This window comes from Mauremys mutica, chromosome 13 (genome assembly GCF_020497125.1).
Source record: "Mauremys mutica isolate MM-2020 ecotype Southern chromosome 13, ASM2049712v1, whole genome shotgun sequence".
Taxonomy (NCBI): Eukaryota; Metazoa; Chordata; order Testudines; family Geoemydidae; genus Mauremys; species Mauremys mutica.
Genome location: NC_059084.1, coordinates 38,190,729 through 38,205,907, shown reverse-complemented (window position 1 = coordinate 38,205,907; position 15,179 = coordinate 38,190,729). Strand labels below are relative to the sequence as shown.

At 63.2% G+C, this 15,179-nt stretch overlaps 1 protein-coding gene across 1 annotated transcript; it reads right to left on the bottom strand.

Annotated features, from left to right (window-relative positions):
* Window positions 1–463: 463 nt before the first annotated feature.
* On the bottom strand, window positions 464–9,915 carry LOC123348363. The gene is made up of 10 exons (XM_044985883.1): window positions 8,959–9,915; window positions 8,228–8,458; window positions 6,477–6,677; window positions 6,244–6,271; window positions 4,068–5,458; window positions 3,430–3,484; window positions 2,733–3,263; window positions 2,377–2,513; window positions 1,851–2,022; window positions 464–1,428 (listed from the first exon to the last, which is right to left on the bottom strand). The coding sequence occupies exons 1-10, from the start codon at window positions 9,913–9,915 to the stop codon at window positions 1,133–1,135; spliced, it is 3,999 nt and encodes a 1,332-aa protein (XP_044841818.1). The 3' UTR covers window positions 464–1,132.
* Window positions 9,916–15,179: the final 5,264 nt, after the last annotated feature.

Sequence of the window (15,179 nt, the reverse complement as noted above, 5' to 3'; positions counted from 1 at the left end):
GTACCTCTTTTGCCGGAGCCATCCCTAAATGCTCCTCCAGGCTTCTTGTCCCCCAGTGGCAGAGGCTGGTTATGCTGTACGCTGCAATACAGCAATGCTGACCGGACACTGCCTGGTCCCCTTTCTCACTGGAGTTTCCAGACAAAAACCGACACCTGGCAACCCTAAGCTGGGGCCAGGGGCTGGGAGGGGAGCAGCAGCTGGGGCTGGGGACAGAGTGGAGCTGGGCGCAGAGCGGGGCTCTGTGGCACTCACTCCCCACCCCCCGCAGGCTGCCCCAGGCGTGCCACGCCCCCCCCAATGTTCCACCCCCCCCATAGGGGCACACCCCACAGTTTGGAGCCCACTGGCTTAGAGGGACAATGTAAGTCCTCTCACCTGCATGTCCAGTGGGGAAAATGTTTAAAAAGAAGAAAACGGGGCGGGGGGGGTAAAATAATCCAAAAATATATGTTTGGTTTTTTAGATATTTGACAACAGAATCAAGACACAAATTGGGATCGGAAAACAGTGAAAATGTTCATTGCAATGTGCTTTTTCCTACCCAGAAAACTCCTTGAGAGCCCCCTGCTTTCTGTGAAATATGTTGATTTATACGAAATTATAACCCTCTTCTCCTGCCGGCAATCCTCCTCCTCGTGGGTGCAGCTGGATCGACAAGATGCCAGGCCCTTCCCTGAGCCAGGCCCACAGGACTGAAACCGCCAGGAGATTGTAACAGGAAATTATACAGCCTCCCAGAAACAAGCCGGACGTTCCCTCAGCTGTTGGCAAATGGAGAATCCCCACTAGTGGGCAGTTGTGCTGGGCTGATGACACACAGCTGAGCAGCGCGACACCTTCCAGGAGGGGGCAGCGGGATGTGTCTCAGCTCATCTTTCTCCCCCATCCCATGGCCCAGTCAGTCCTCTCTGCTGGAGCTGTGAATGCTGGGAATGCTCTGGAGAATCTCCATTAGCTGTCAGCAGTGTAGAGCCGGGGACATGCAGTCGAGCGGTTCTGAATCCAACCAGTGCATGAGTACACATGTGCACATGTTCCACACCCAGTGCTGCCCGGCCCTACGGCTGTTCTTTGGCTGCCAGGCAAGCAGTGCCCAGGTCCCATGGCCTGTCCCAGGGCAGCACTGTTCTCAGTTCAGGGGCGGCCTGGTGCCCCGGAAGGTGATGAGGTACTCGGGGTAGGTGAGGTCATCGAAGAAGGTGACAAAGATGCTGGGGCGGGAGACCACGTTGACCACGCTGTCGTAACGCCCGCCCCCATCCGGCTTCTCCGGGGGTAGCACCATGTCCTCCTTGCCCTGGGTGAACTGCCCCGTCAGCACCCGCACCTGGAACATAAAGCGGTGCCCGTGGGCATCGGGCTTAGCGTAGTCCGCTGACCGCGCAGCCTCCGCCGCGAAGTACAGGCCCTGGCCGTAGATTCCCACTGTGAGAAAGGAGAGAACAGAACAGTCACCCCCAGACACTGAGAGACGGGACACGGGGCCATGTCCTTTGAGGGAGGCCAACCCTGAACCACCCCAGGCTGAGACTGGCTGACTTAAGGGGGCAGGGAATGGGACATAGGGCCTTCCCCTAGAGGGGGCACTGGCCCCGATCCGGCCCCAGGGCAGGGACTGGCTGGCACTGGGGGGTGAGGAATGGGACAAGAGGCCTTTCCACTCTAGGGGGTGCCAGCTCCCATCCGGCCCCAGGGCAGGGACTGGCTGGCTCAGGGGGGTGGGGAACGGGACATGGGGCCTCGGTTCCCATTCGGGCCCAGGGCAGGACTGGGTGGCCCGGGGGGCGGAGATGGCATACAATCCTGGTGCCCCCAGCCCCAGGGCCCCCCCGGGGGCCCAGCCCCACCCTTGCGGCAGGTGATCCGGAGGCCGATCTCCTGGATGGAGCGCCGGTTCTCTGGCCGCGTGCCGTGGTAGAGGAGACGCTCGTTGAGCTCGCCCGGCGGGTTCTTCTCCTCCATCCAGCGGCGCTGCCAGCAGTAGGAGACCCACAGGACCCGGTTCTGCACCCTCTGGATCTGCGGGGGGCATGGCCAGGAACTGCTAAGGGCACCCCCATGTGGTGTGGGGGGGCACCCAGCCTTTCAGGGTCTTCCCATCCCGCCCTGGCCCGAGCTTCCGTCCTGGGTCCTCAATCCCCTGCAGTTCTGTCAGGGGACACCCCCAATGGCCGCGTCCATCTGGCCTTCCTGCCCCCGTGGACAGCCCTCCAAGGACGTCCGTCCCCCCCTCCAGGCAGGGCCAGGGAAGCTCCCCCTCACTGAGTCCCCCCCCCCACCCGCCCAGCTGGGGCTAGGAGAGATCCCCCTTCCCACTGACTGGGCTCTAGGACCCACAGGGGGTGTCTCTCAGCCCCAGCTCCTCACACTCACATTGAGGATGCAGTAGCCCGGGGCCGTCCGCTTGAACCCCTCGGCCACCTCCCGGTACTCTTCCGAGCCCTTCGCCAGCTCCACCAGCCTCACCAGACTCTCGCCCATGGGCTCCCAGTGTGGGGCGAGGCACCTGTCTGCAACGAGAGATGGGGTCCATCAGTGGGGAACCGCACCAGGCCCAGCCCCTGCCCTGGGGCCGGATGGGAGCTGGCGCCCCTGGGAGGGGAAAGGCCCCGGGCCCCAGTCCCTGCCCCAGTCCCAGTCCCCTGAGGTCGGATGGGAGCTGGTGCCCTCCTGTCCAGCAGTGGGGGCAGCTGTGGAGGTGTCTTTGGAAGGGGTTCGGTTCCTCTCACCCCACAGGCAGATCTCCCGGCGGAGATGGATGGGGGCCCCAGTGCCCCGCACAACGGCCACTGCCTTGAGCAGGTCGATCTCCGCCCGCTGTCCGTCCCACTCGATCTCCACCCGGCGCTCCCCGCTGGCGTACGCCGTCTCCAGCCGCTGGTTGGTGGCCACACTGAGGGGACGCCAACCGGCCAGGGCCAGGTGCTGCCACTTGACCAGCCCATACAGCACCTCGGCCTCCACCCGCTGGCGCTGGGCAGCCTGGATCCTGGCATGGACAGCGGCCACGGCCTTGGCCACGTCCTCCCAGGCGCCCCGCACCCGCAGCACATTGCCTGGCAGGCGCCGGAGACTGACGGGGAACTGGTACAGCGAGGCCTGGCCGAGCTCCCGCAGGGCCTGGGTGCCAACGGCCACCAGCTCCACGTTGCAGATACTTTCGTCGTGGAACAGGGCCACGAAGCCGGCCACGGCTGCCTTCACCCGGCCCACGTCAGGCTCTCGGCCGAGCACGCGGAGCTCCAGCCCCTTGGGGGCCCCTGGGAATGCAGAGAGGAGTCCTGAATAAGTGGGTCAGCACCCATGGGGCTCGGTTAGCAGGGGCAGCGGGTACTGGCAGAGCTGGAGGGGGCCCAGGGCTAGGTTAGCAGGGGGCTATGGCCTGGCAGTGCAGCCCAGTCCTCCAGGTCCTTGCGTTGCTCTTACCTGCCGGCACCTTCAGGGGCTTCCTTGGGGCTTCGGGAGCCTGCGGCGCTGCGCCCTGAGGAGAAGGACAGAGCTGGGTGAAGAGAGCACAGGGGGCACCGGCACCTCCATGCAGCCCATGGCCGTGCTGCTCCCCCAAAGCCCCGTGCCCAGCCTCAGATGCCCTGCCCTGCCCAGGGACACAGACACCTGGCCGGGGGGGATGGGCCACTCACCAGGTTCGCAGACCCAGAAACTGAGGCACAAAGAGGGGGAGGGAGGCAGGAAGTCTGGGGCAAAGCAGAGAATAGAACCCAGGAACCCACACACACCGCCCCAGCTCCCACTCTAACCACTAGACCCCACTCCCCTTCCAGAGCCGGCAGAGAACCCAGGAGTCCTAGCTCCCAGCCCCCGCTGCTCCACCCCCTAGACCCCACTCCCCTCCCAGAGCCGGCAGAGAACCCAGGAGTCCTAGCTCCCAGCCCCCCTGCTCCACCCACTAGACCTCACTGCCCTTTCAGACATGAGACAGATCCCAGGAGTCCTGTCCTCTCAGCCCAGACCGCCCCCTCCCCAGTTCTCGTAGCGCCAGCTCCCAGGTCTCTGACTCTGACAAACCCGGCAACCCTGGGCAACCTGCCCCCCACAGCTCTCACCTGCCCACCGGTGCTGGAGGGGCCATTTGTAGGGGGGGCTCCTCGCAGGCTCACCACGCAGCGGAGCTGCTGAGCCAAGTCCTGCAGGAGGGTCGCCCCCTCCCCACAGAGGTACTCGCCCAAGGCCCGGCCCCTGATGGGCACCGTGCCCAACACCAGGGAGTCCAGGTCAGCCTTGATGGCCCTTCTGGCCAGCCGCAGGTGGCGCAGGAGGCCCCGCAGCCGCAGGGACAGCACCCGAGTGTTGGGGTGCAGCTGGAGGGTGACCTGGAGGTGTTCCCAGGCCATCAAGCGCAGCAGCTCTGCCCCAGCTTCTGCCAGCTCCAGCCGGGGGACGTCCAGCCGCTCCTCAGCCAGTGAATTACTCTGCAGATACTCCTGGACGGCCGCCTCCGCCTGGGCCACGTAGGGCTGGAAGCCCACTACCACCAGCTGCGCCCGGCTCGCGGCACAGTGCAAGGCCACGTCCCGCTGGGCGCCCAGCCCGGCCAGCAGCTCAGCCCACTCCTGACCCTGTGTGGCCCAGTGCACGCCCTCCTCGATTGGCACCGTCCGGCAGCCCACCAGGCCCCCCAGGAGCTCCGCCGCATGCTGCAGCTTCCCCTGCTCCAGCCCAGCCACCGAGACGCCCTCAGAGGGCGCCAGCCCAGCATGGAGGTCCCAGGCCAGCTCGGTCCCTGAGACAGCAGTGGGGAGCTCTAGGACGGCGGCGATGCCCCGGTCCAGGAAGAAGCTGGGGGTGAAGACATCCTCTCGGTGCTCCTGGATGAAGCGCGCCTGGAGAGGCGAGACGGGCACCGACAGGACCCGGAACGCCCTGAGCAGCTGCTGGCACCGGCTCTCCGCCTCGGCCACCTGCCGGCGGGGTCCCTGGAAGGTGATGATAGCTGGGGCGCCCTGTCGAAGCTCCATGCTGACGTGGGGGGCAGGGAGCTCCTTCTCCACCACGTCCTTGACGATGACCCACCTGGGCAGTGGTTCGGCCGGGTACTCCCGGCTCACCAGCTGCCTCTGGAAGGCCCTCACAGCCAGGCACCGGAGGAACGGTGCCATCTCCCTGGCCAAGCCGACAAAGTCCTCCCCGTCATAGACCCGGATGGACCCGAACTCCTCCACCAGGGACGGCTCGGCAGCCAGGGCCTCCAGCAGGTCCTCCCGGCCCTCGTGATGCACCATGTAACGCTGGCGCACCGAGCGAAATGCCGCTTCCCAGCCGCATGGCTCCTCGGGGCTGGCCACTGCCAGGAAGCTCAGGATTCCCCAGTGGGGACAGGCCCGGAACCCGTAGCCGGCCTCCTCCAGGCGCCTCTTGAACTCTTGCTGCACGGCCGGGCTCTCGTCCACATAGCGAAGAAAGAGGGGGTGTTCTGGCCAGCAGAACCCCACGGCCTCTGCGGGGAGAGAGGAGAACGGCTGGGACCCGCCAGGGAGCTGGGAGGGGACTGGCCCTGGGGGGTTGGGCATCCGACTGCCGTAGACGGTACAATGGGGGGGATCAAGGTACATGGGGGGGGTTACAGACCCTTGAGTCCTTCCGAAATACCTCAAATGGCGCTGGGGGGGGGCTCAGCAGGGGGTGCCCTCCCCCAACAATCAGTGCTGGCCCCGTTGCAACACTAGGGGGCGCTGTGCTACAGGGAGCAGGACTTCCGCAGGGGGCGCTCTCCCCCCAGCAGTCAGGGCTGCGGTGGCGATGCAGCATTTCAGCATGGCTGGCCCTGGTGATCTGGGGAACCGGGGACATGCCCACCCCCCGGGAACCCAAACAAGAGGTTGGCAACTGCTGCCTTTGATGGCTCCCGGCCTGAGTCACACAGCTGGTGCTGGGGCACGGCACCCACCCAGCTGCCTTCTCCCTGGGGTGGTGGGAGGCCAGGGGGGCTGCGAGTGGGGGGTGGTCCGCAGCAGCCCATGGCTGGAGAGACTTGGGGGGTCGGTGCTGCTCCTGGGGGCCCCATTTCTGGGGAGCAGCGGGGAGCGGTGTCTGCGCTGGAGAGGCCAAGGGGAGAGATGCTGCTGCAACCTGCTGAGCCCAGAGGCCCCAGGTGCGAGCCCAAACTTAGCCACCGTGGCAGGTCCAGCAGAGGGCGCTCTGCCACAGGCCCTGGAACGCAGGTAACGGCCCGGGGTCACCAGTATCACGCTCAGCGCACCCGGGAGAGTCCTGGGCTCTTACCAGCCGGAGTGCTGGGCTCTTCAGCCACCTGCCAGGGAGGGCAAGAAAGGGGTCCGTTTATTTATGAGCCACGCATGTCCCAGAGCTGGGGATAGGACCCAGGAGTCCTGACTCCCAGACTGCCCCAACCCCTGAGCTCTAACCATTACACCCCCCTCCAAAGCCAGGGATGGAACCTAGGAGTCCTGCCCTGCAACCCCCAAACCCTCCCCCAGGTGATCTGCCCCATTTACCGGGCAAGGAGCCGGCAGCCCCAGCGGGTGGACGATTTGCACCAGTTTCATCCAGGTGTTGGGATGGTGCTCCAGGAAGCAGCTGACTTCCTCCAGCATAGCCGGCAGGATCTGACCGGCCCCTAGCAGCGGGAAGGACACGGACTCCAGGAACGCGCCGTACACGGAACAGAGGCAGCTTCGCACCATCTGGCGCATGACCTGCAGGGACCGAGAACAACGGGGAAATAGATTATGGGAATATGCAGGAAGATTCTCCCATGTATCTATCTATCTATCTATCTATCTATCTATCCCCATATACCCCCTCTATCTATCTATCTATCTATCTATCTATCTATCTATCTATCTATCTATCTATCTATCCCCATATACCCCATCTATCTATCTATCTATCTATCTATCTATCTATCTATCTATCAGAGAAGTAAGCTGATATTCCTTCAGCGAGGCCTCCAGTTCTGGAAGTGGGAACTCGAGGGGAGAGGAGACAGATGGGTGAGGTCTGTCCGTTATGCGGCAGCTAGCTGGCGAGAGAGGTTAAGAAACACAAGGTATTTAGGATTCGCTTCAAGGATGACCTAACGCCTTTTTTTTCCGGCTTCATTAACCCGTGAGAACTCCCAGGCTTTTCTCCCCTGGAAGTCTCTATGGATGCCAGGGAACCTGGGAGCCCACTGGCAAGTTCTTTTGGTTTTCAAGACATATTTTTGCTTTTCAGAAACTGCCCATAGCAACGGCGTCAGTAAAAAGTTTCATTTTTGGAGGGGAAAAATTCATTTTCAGAAACTGCTTCCAGCAACCCAGCTGCTTTTCAGTGACACCTCTGGGGGCTCAGCACAAATGTTCAGTTTACAAAACCTGCTGATGTTAAAACAAAATGGTAAAACAATGGCTATTAACCAGGAAGGGTGTCCCTAGCCTCTGTTTGCCAGGGGCTGGGAATGGGCGACAGGGGATGGATCACTTGATGATTCCCTGTTCTGTTCATTTCCTCTGGGGCACCTGGCCTTGGCCACTGTCAGCAGATAGGATACTGGGCTAGATGGACCTTTGGTCTGACCCGGTCTGGCCGTTCTTGTGTTCTTATGTTCAGGTTTTGGTCAAACGTTTCAGTTTCGGGGGCGGGGGTGGGGGGGAGAATCCGTTTTGGGGAAAGAAAGACTTTCCGATTTTCTTAGGACTTAGAGAAAAGGAGGGTGGTGAAGCACTGGAATGGGTTCCCTAGGGAGGTGGTGGAATCTCCAGCCTTAGAGGTTTTTAAGGCCCGGCTTGACAAAGCCCTGGCTGGGATTATATAGTTGGTGTTGGTCCTGCTTTGAGCAGGGGGTTGGACTAGATGACCTCCTGAGGGCCCTTCCAACCCTGATATTCTATGATTCCATGAAAAGATTCTGATTTTCCCTAACAAACCAGCTACGGTGGAGGGAAAATGTTTGCCACAACTTTACGGTTTATGGGCTTTTCTATGAAAAACTGAAATACGTCAATTTCTCCAGGACGCTGTTTGGTTTGGAACAATGCTGGGTGGAGAACTGCCGACCTGCTCTAGAGCGTGATAGTGCTGTACCAAGGGGTTTAGGAGCCTAAAGACAGAGTGGCGCCTCATTGGCCCTTAGATTTGCTAAGGCCTGTCTAGGCACCTAAACCCCTTGCTATGTCCTGTCCCAGGCATCTAGTGGAGCTGGGTAGCGGGGGAGATCCAGGGGCTACAGCAGAGATCCGTGGGGTATGAGGTGGCCCCCCATTACCTCTGGCGCCCCCTGCTGCTGCAGTGCCTCGCCATCCAGCTGCACAAGGTACAGCGCTTTGCAGTGCAGATCCGGGAGGGCCGTGCCTGGCACCGTCAGCACCTTCCCCGGTTGGAGCTCCCCGCTGTGGCCTGCAGCTCCCAGCGCCCTCTCGGCCAGGGCCCGGACCTCCTGAGGGCACCACTCCAGCCCATCCGTCTCCAGCGCCACCGGCAGCACCAGCACATCCGTCTGTCCCCAACACAGAGCCAAGGAGCGTCAACAGATGCTTGGATCGACTTCTTGGGGGCTCACCGCTCCCCCCTCTGGGCCTGGGGACAACGGCCCTGGGGGGCTCCAAACAAGGTGAGCCCTAGAGAGACTGTCTTCCTACAGAGCAGCTGGGAAAGAAGGTGCTAGGGATAGAACCCAGGAATCCTGGCTCCCTTTCCCCCGCCCCCGTTCTAACCACTAGACCCCACTCCCCTCCCAGTGCCAGGGATCGAACCCAGGAGTCCTGGCTTCCAACCCCACCTGCTCTAACCACTAGACCCCACGCCCCTCCCAGTGCCAGGGATCGAACTCAGGAGTCCTGGCTTCCAACCCCACCTGCTCTAACCACTAGACCCCCACTCCCCTCCCAGTGCCAGGGATAGAGCCCAGAAGCCCTGGCTCCCAACCACACCCTTCCCAGTGTAGAGATAGAACCCAGGAGTCCTGGCTCCCAGCCCCCCTCTAACCAAGGCACTGACCTTCTGGCTGGCGAGGGACCCGCTGACCACCTGAGTGCAGACTCTTTCCTGGGCCCGGAGGACATTCCCCAGCAGCTCCTGCCGGCTCTCGCCAAGCGGCCACCGCTTGGCACATGCCCTATGGAAGGTGGCCACCAGGGCCCCATCAGCAGCCACCACGGAGATGCTGCTCAGGGGGGGGGTGGGGCGGCCCCAGGCGAAGGTGTCAATGGCCTCAGCCACGGCCTCCAGCAGCCACGCACCTTCCGAGTCCACGCAGATGGCCACGGAGGTGACCTGCAGCCGGGTTGCGGCCTCCAGGGTCTGCAGCACCGCCCCGGCTGCCAGTCCCACGGCCCCTGGCGGGGAGCAGACTTCCAGGTGGGCGTGAGGAGCCCCTCGCTGGCTCAGCGCCCTCCGGGTCACCACGCTGGCCCCGCTGGCCGGGTCAGACTTGCCACCCAGCCTCACCACAGCGCCTGCCCGGAGCCCGGCGCCGTCTCCCTCCCCGAGGAACAGGCTGAGCTCTGGGCACGGACGGAAGAACCGGCCCACCGAGGGCACTGCCCTGCCCACCAGGATCAGCAGCTCACTGATGGCCACCTTGGCAGCCAGTGCTGCCTCCTGGGGGCCGGAGAGGGCCAGGGTGCCAGCATCCCCCTGGCAGTGCCCGCTGGCCATCACCTGCCAGAGGGAGGGCGCCAGGACCCCCAAAAGCTGCTCCCACAGGTCCATCTCTGGCAGTGTAATGAACAAGGTCTCTGTGCATCGGCCTTCCGGGGGGGCTCCCCGTGGGCCCCGGTGGGGGGGTCTCGGCTCCGTCCTCGCCACAGGCCCCTCACGGCACAGCTTGGTGCTCTCCCCTGCCTTGGTGTCGCTGGTGGGGGGCTGGAGGCACCTCCCAGCTCTGCCCCCGAAGGCCACCGGCACACCAAGCTTGCTTGAGAGTCGTCCCCAGACAGCCAAGACTGATCCCATCGTGGCCTGGAGCTCCCGGCAGCTCGACAGCGCAGCCCGCAGCAGCGCAGAGGGGCCAGGAATGGCTCACGGCCCACACCTGGCCTTGGAGCTCTGCTAGAGACAGCGCCGGGTGGTGGGTAGAGCGGGCACCAGCAGACTGGACTCCTGGGGTCTATCCCTGGCTCTGGGAGGACAGTGGGGTCTAGTGGTTAGGGGGGGGCTGGGAGCAGGAGGAGAGATGTCCCCTCCACAGGGTGCTGGCCAGCCAATGCCGCCCTTGCCCTGGGCCCGAAATGGGTGACTGGTGCCAACACCAGTGCTGTGTCTGGCCCTTGGCTGTGCCAGCAGCCCCCAACAGACGACCCACTGCCCCGTGGCCACCAATCCCCCTCCATCCCGGGCGCTCCCACGTACCTGCTGCCCCAGCCTCTGCGCACACAGCCCCCTCTGTGGGCTCACACTTCTCCGACCCCTCCTTGGCCCAGGCCCAGCTGGGCAGAGGAGCTGCCAGGTCAGATTGAAACTTGCCTGGGCGCCCGGCTGGGAAGTGAAGGTTCCCCCGCCCGGGTTTCACTTTCCATTCCTCCCCAGTGCTGGTGAGTTTCATGCTCATGGGTGGGGCCGGGAGGTGGAACTGGAGAGGCCAGGGGCCAAGTGGAGGGATCGCCTGCAGGGCTGGGCACATCCAGAGCAAACCTGGGCAACGGGCCCAAGGGTGTCGCTGAAATCTGTCTGCAGAGCGACTCACAAACACCAGCCAGGTCTCCTTGTGCCCGGACTGATGCTGAGCCCCGCCCCCCGCCCCTGGAGTCACTCCCAACAGCAGTGGGGACAGGGCTGGGTTCTGCTCCCAGATCCCTGGGGTCAATCCAGAGTCATGCCCTGCCTGCAATGGGCTCACTCCATTGGAGTCAATGGGGCCAGGTGCCCAGGTGGTGGATTGTGGCCAGTGCAGCATTGCAGCCACCAGGGTGATGGTGGTTTGCTGGCCAGCCGCGTGTGCTGGGGGCGTTTGGGGGGAGCGTGTGCCCTGGGGGCAGGGGGCGGAGAAGGAAGCTGGGGCAGCCAGATGGGGGGAAGTCAGCTGGGCAGTTGCAGGTGGATGGACGTGCCAGAGCAGGGCTGGATTTATTGCCCACAACCTGGGGGGCGGAGGGGGGGAGATGGGGGTCATCCTATCTCTTTGCAGTGTTGTCTGCAGCTGTTCCGCATCCTAGCGTCAGACAAGCCATCCCTGTGCAGTGTTATATGTGGCTGTTCCCCAGGTGCCCCACCCCAGAGCTGGCTGCATCTCAGAGGCAGGTGCCCCATCCTCTCTCCTGGGCTACATTCACCATGCCCACTGCCCTCCACACCCAGCAGACAGCCCCCAAGGAGGGGGAATTTGGGGCTATTGGTGTCACTGGGCTCTGGGGCAGCCCTCTAGCATTGCCCCCTCCGGGTATCATGTATGGACCCACAGCAGCTGGACCCCAGTACCTTAGAGGCCATCAGCCAGCGCCGGAGATTCATGTGGTATTACTCTAATGCGGGAGGGGAGAGCCCGTAGGTGTTAGGGGGAAATCAGTCCGTGTGAGCTGCAGAACTCACTGCTTCGCGTGTCTGGGACGGTGGAGGCGCAGGGTGCAGACCATGTGTGGAGAGGGGCTATGCTGAGCAGGAATCACAGCCCACCAAGCCACCCTGAGTCCCCCGCGCTGTCCCCTTGCCTGGGCTTCCTGCATGAGAGTGGTTCGCCCCGTGCTGAGATGCAGCTAGCTCTGGGGTGGGGCTGCAGGGGTGTGGCTCGCTTGGCACTGAGATGCAGCTAGCTCTGGGGTGGGGCTGCAGGGGTGTGGCTCGCTTGGCACTGAGATGCAGCTAGCTCTGGGGTGGGGCTGCAGGGGTGTGGCTCGCTTGGCACTGAGATGCAGCTAGCTCTGGGGTGGGGCAGCTGGGGTGTGGCTCGCTTGGCACTGAGATGCAGCTAGCTCTGGGGTGGGGCTGCAGGGGTGTGGCTCGCTTGGCACTGAGATGCAGCTAGCTCTGGGGTGGGGCTGCAGGGGTGTGGCTCGCTTGGCACTGAGATGCAGCTAGCTCTGGGGTGGGGCTGCAGGGGTGTGGCTCGCTTGGCACTGAGATGCAGCCAGCTCTGGGGTGGGGCTGCAGGGGTGTGGCTCGCTTGGCACTGAGATGCAGCCAGCTCTGGGGTGGGGCAGCTGGGGAACAGCTGCACATAACACCACACGGAGATTCCCTGGGTTGGGAATAGGAAGAGATGGTCTGGCTGGGCTCTGCCCGCTAATTCACCTCCTGCTCCCGGCAAGCAGTCACATGGGGCATTTCATTTGCTTCCCAAAAGCCCTTTGAGCCCCATCTAAACTGCCCGCTGGGCACAGCTTACATCTCCCTGGAATAAATCTTCGCAAAGAGCCACGGGCAGATCTCCATGCAGGGGCAGGTTTCAACTTGCAACCTCCATACCGTGGCCCCCACCGTACCAGGAGCAATGCCCGGGTTTCCTCCTCAACGCCCAGCCCAGCAATGCTGGGAAAAGCTCGGGAACATAAGAGAAGCTGGTTTGGGGGGACAGGGGGGCTGCAGTTCAGGCACCAGTTGGGCTCATGCACCAGACCCAGTGTCTCCAGAAGATGTGCCAAGGTTCCAGGCAATGGGGATTCGAAAGCTGCTCTGAAGCGGAGCTGGCACCCACCCCAGCCCCATAGGCAGCGATCTGGCTGGGTAGCCAGCGAGCCCTCCCTCCAGGGACCCCCGCAGCTCAGCCCACAGGAAGGCAGACTGGGTCTCAGCATCCCCCAGGCCCAGCGCCACCTTGGGGCCTGGATTCGGCCCGGGGCACAGCTCTGGTCTCGGCAAAGCCGGTTTAGCAGGAGGTGCCAGTCCCCTGCACCCGTGGCTCTCCCAGGCCCAGCGCCAATCCCTGGGGCCGGGAGGGAGTTAGGTGGCTCAGTGACCCAGGGATTCCCTGAGCAGCTGGTACTCTCCCTGCCCCCAGGGATGGGCACCCCCCGGCCCTGCTGCTACGTAACCTGTGTCCCAGACTCCTCTGCACCTCACCCTCAAAATCCACTCTAGGCTTTGGGATCCAGTGGAAGCTGAGGCTGGGCACCAAGACTCCTGTGTTCTATCCCAGCTCTGGGAGGGGAGTGGGGTCTAGTGGTTAGAGCAGGGGGCTGGAAGAGTTGGTATCTCCCTTCCAGCCCCTGTGCCATGACTGAATCCCACCCCCAACCTGCAATGTGAAGAGGGGTGTCCTGGAAAGACACACCCTAACCCTAATAGGGAAGAGGCCAAGAACTGTCACTCCCAGCTTCCCTGTTGCTGGGGGACTACTCCTCCCAGCATGCCCTGGGTGGGCTAGGCTGCCATTAACCCTTTGTTCACCGCAGCCCAGAGGGGTATGGGTTGGATAATAGGAAGAACTGTGAGTAGCGACTTTCCTGTGCTGCCATCATCTCCCTGCACATACACCCAGCTCTCTGTAATCCACGTCCACATGGAGTTCAGGCCACCTGGCAGCAGGTTGTCCCTTTGCAGAATGCTGAAGCATGTCAAACGAAACCTGGCCACAGCAGGAAATGCACCGTTAAGGATGCCTGTGTCACCTTAACTCTGCCCTCATTCCATGATTCCCCATGAACATAGGTAGTGCAGTGCTCCGCCGGCAGTCCCATCGTGGCTGAGATGCACAAAGCTCTTCCCTGCCTTTCCCAGCCCCCTCACGCCCCCAGGAGTCCTGGAAAATGATGAAGGGACCAAAAGCTTGCCCACCCCACCCTTCTTCCAGCCCCCTGGAGCGGGCCATCACACTGAGGGTTATGTGGCTGCAGTCCAGGCGGTGAGCAGCCCAACACTAGCGGGTGGCAGCAGTTGTTGGTGAGATGAGGATGGTAAATTACCCAAAAACTTGGCCTAGCATGTGGACTTCAGGGCCCTTCGACACACAGGCTGGGAGGAAAGGGCACTTGGGAGGGGGCAGAGAGGGGTGAAGGGTCCCCCTGGATCCCCCCACACACATGTGGAGGGCAGGGAGAGGGGCTCTGTCCCACCTCCAGGCTGGACCCCTCACATCTGGGCGCACACACAGGAGTGGGGAGCATGTGGGGCTAACAGTTGCCCCTGCTCCTGTTCTCCCCAGTGTCCCATTCCTCAACACCTCCGACCCCAACCTCTCTCCCCTCCCCTGCCACCCATCCCCGTTTATCCCCCTCTCCATAGCCCCCCTCTCAGGGGTGGCTCTAGACATTTCGCTGCCCCAAGCACGGCGGCATGCCGCGGGGGGCGCTCTGCCGGTCGCCGGTCCCGCGGCTCCGGTGGACCTCCCGCGGGCGTGCCTGCGGAGGGTTCGCTGGTCCCGTGGCTTCGGTGGACCTGCAGGAGGTCCACCAGAGCCGCGGGACCAGCGGACCCTCCACAGGCATGCCGCCGAAGGCAGCCTGCCTGCCGTCCTCCCGGCGACCGGCAGAGCGCCCCCTGCGGCTTGCCGCCCCAAGCACGCACTTGTCGTGCTGGGGCCTGGCGCCGCCCCTGCCCCCTCTCCTCGCTGCAGCCCCAAATCCCTCTCATCCTGTTCCCCACCTCCCGCCCCCAATGCCCCGCCCCTCCCAGGAACCACTGACAGGGTGATTTTTGAGTGCAGGTGGGGAGTGTTGGGGTGCAGCGGTAGACCTGGGGATACTGGGGTGGAGGTGCATGGGGAGAGCTGGAGTCCACTTGCAGGGCTGGGATATAGAGTGGCTGGGTGTGCAGGGGCAGAGCTGTGAAGTAGGTTGGGGTGTAGCCAGGGGCAGATTTGGGGGTGCAGGGTCTGGGGGTGCATGGAGAGAGCTAGGGGTGAAGACGGGCTGGATGCCCTGGCAGGACTGGGATACAGAGGGGTTGGGGGTGCAAGGGCAGAGCTAGGGTACAAGGTGTGGGGGTACCTGGGGAGAGCTGGGGTGCACTGGCAGGGCTGCGATACTGAGGGGCTGGTGTGCAGGGGCAGAGCTGGGGGTACAAGGATGGGGGTGCACAGTTGGGGTGCAGGGGATTGGGGTGCATGGTGAGCTGGGGATACAGGGTCTGAGGGTGCATGGGGTGCACTGGCAGGGGTTGGGGTGCCGGGGCAGAGCTGGGGTGCTGAGAGGTTGGGATGCAGAGCAGCTGAGGGTGCACAGCGGTGGAATGCAGAGACTGGGATGCATGGGGAGAGCTGGGGTGCACTGGCGGGGCTGGAGGTGAAGGGGTGGAGCTGTGGTGCAGGGTTGGGGTGCATAGGGAGAGCTGGTGGTACAGGGTCTGAG

Coding starts and splice junctions, on each gene's coding strand:
- LOC123348363 (XM_044985883.1), bottom strand. CDS start 9,915: ATGGGATCAGTCTTGGCTGTCTGGGGACGACTCTCAAGCAAGCTTGGT. Junction 6,272..6,476: donor GGCTGCCGGCTCCTTGCCCG/GTAAATGGGGCA, acceptor CCTCCCTGGCAG/GTGGCTGAAGAGCCCAGCAC. Junction 3,485..4,067: donor CCTCCAGCACCGGTGGGCAG/GTGAGAGCTGTG, acceptor CCTTCTCCTCAG/GGCGCAGCGCCGCAGGCTCC.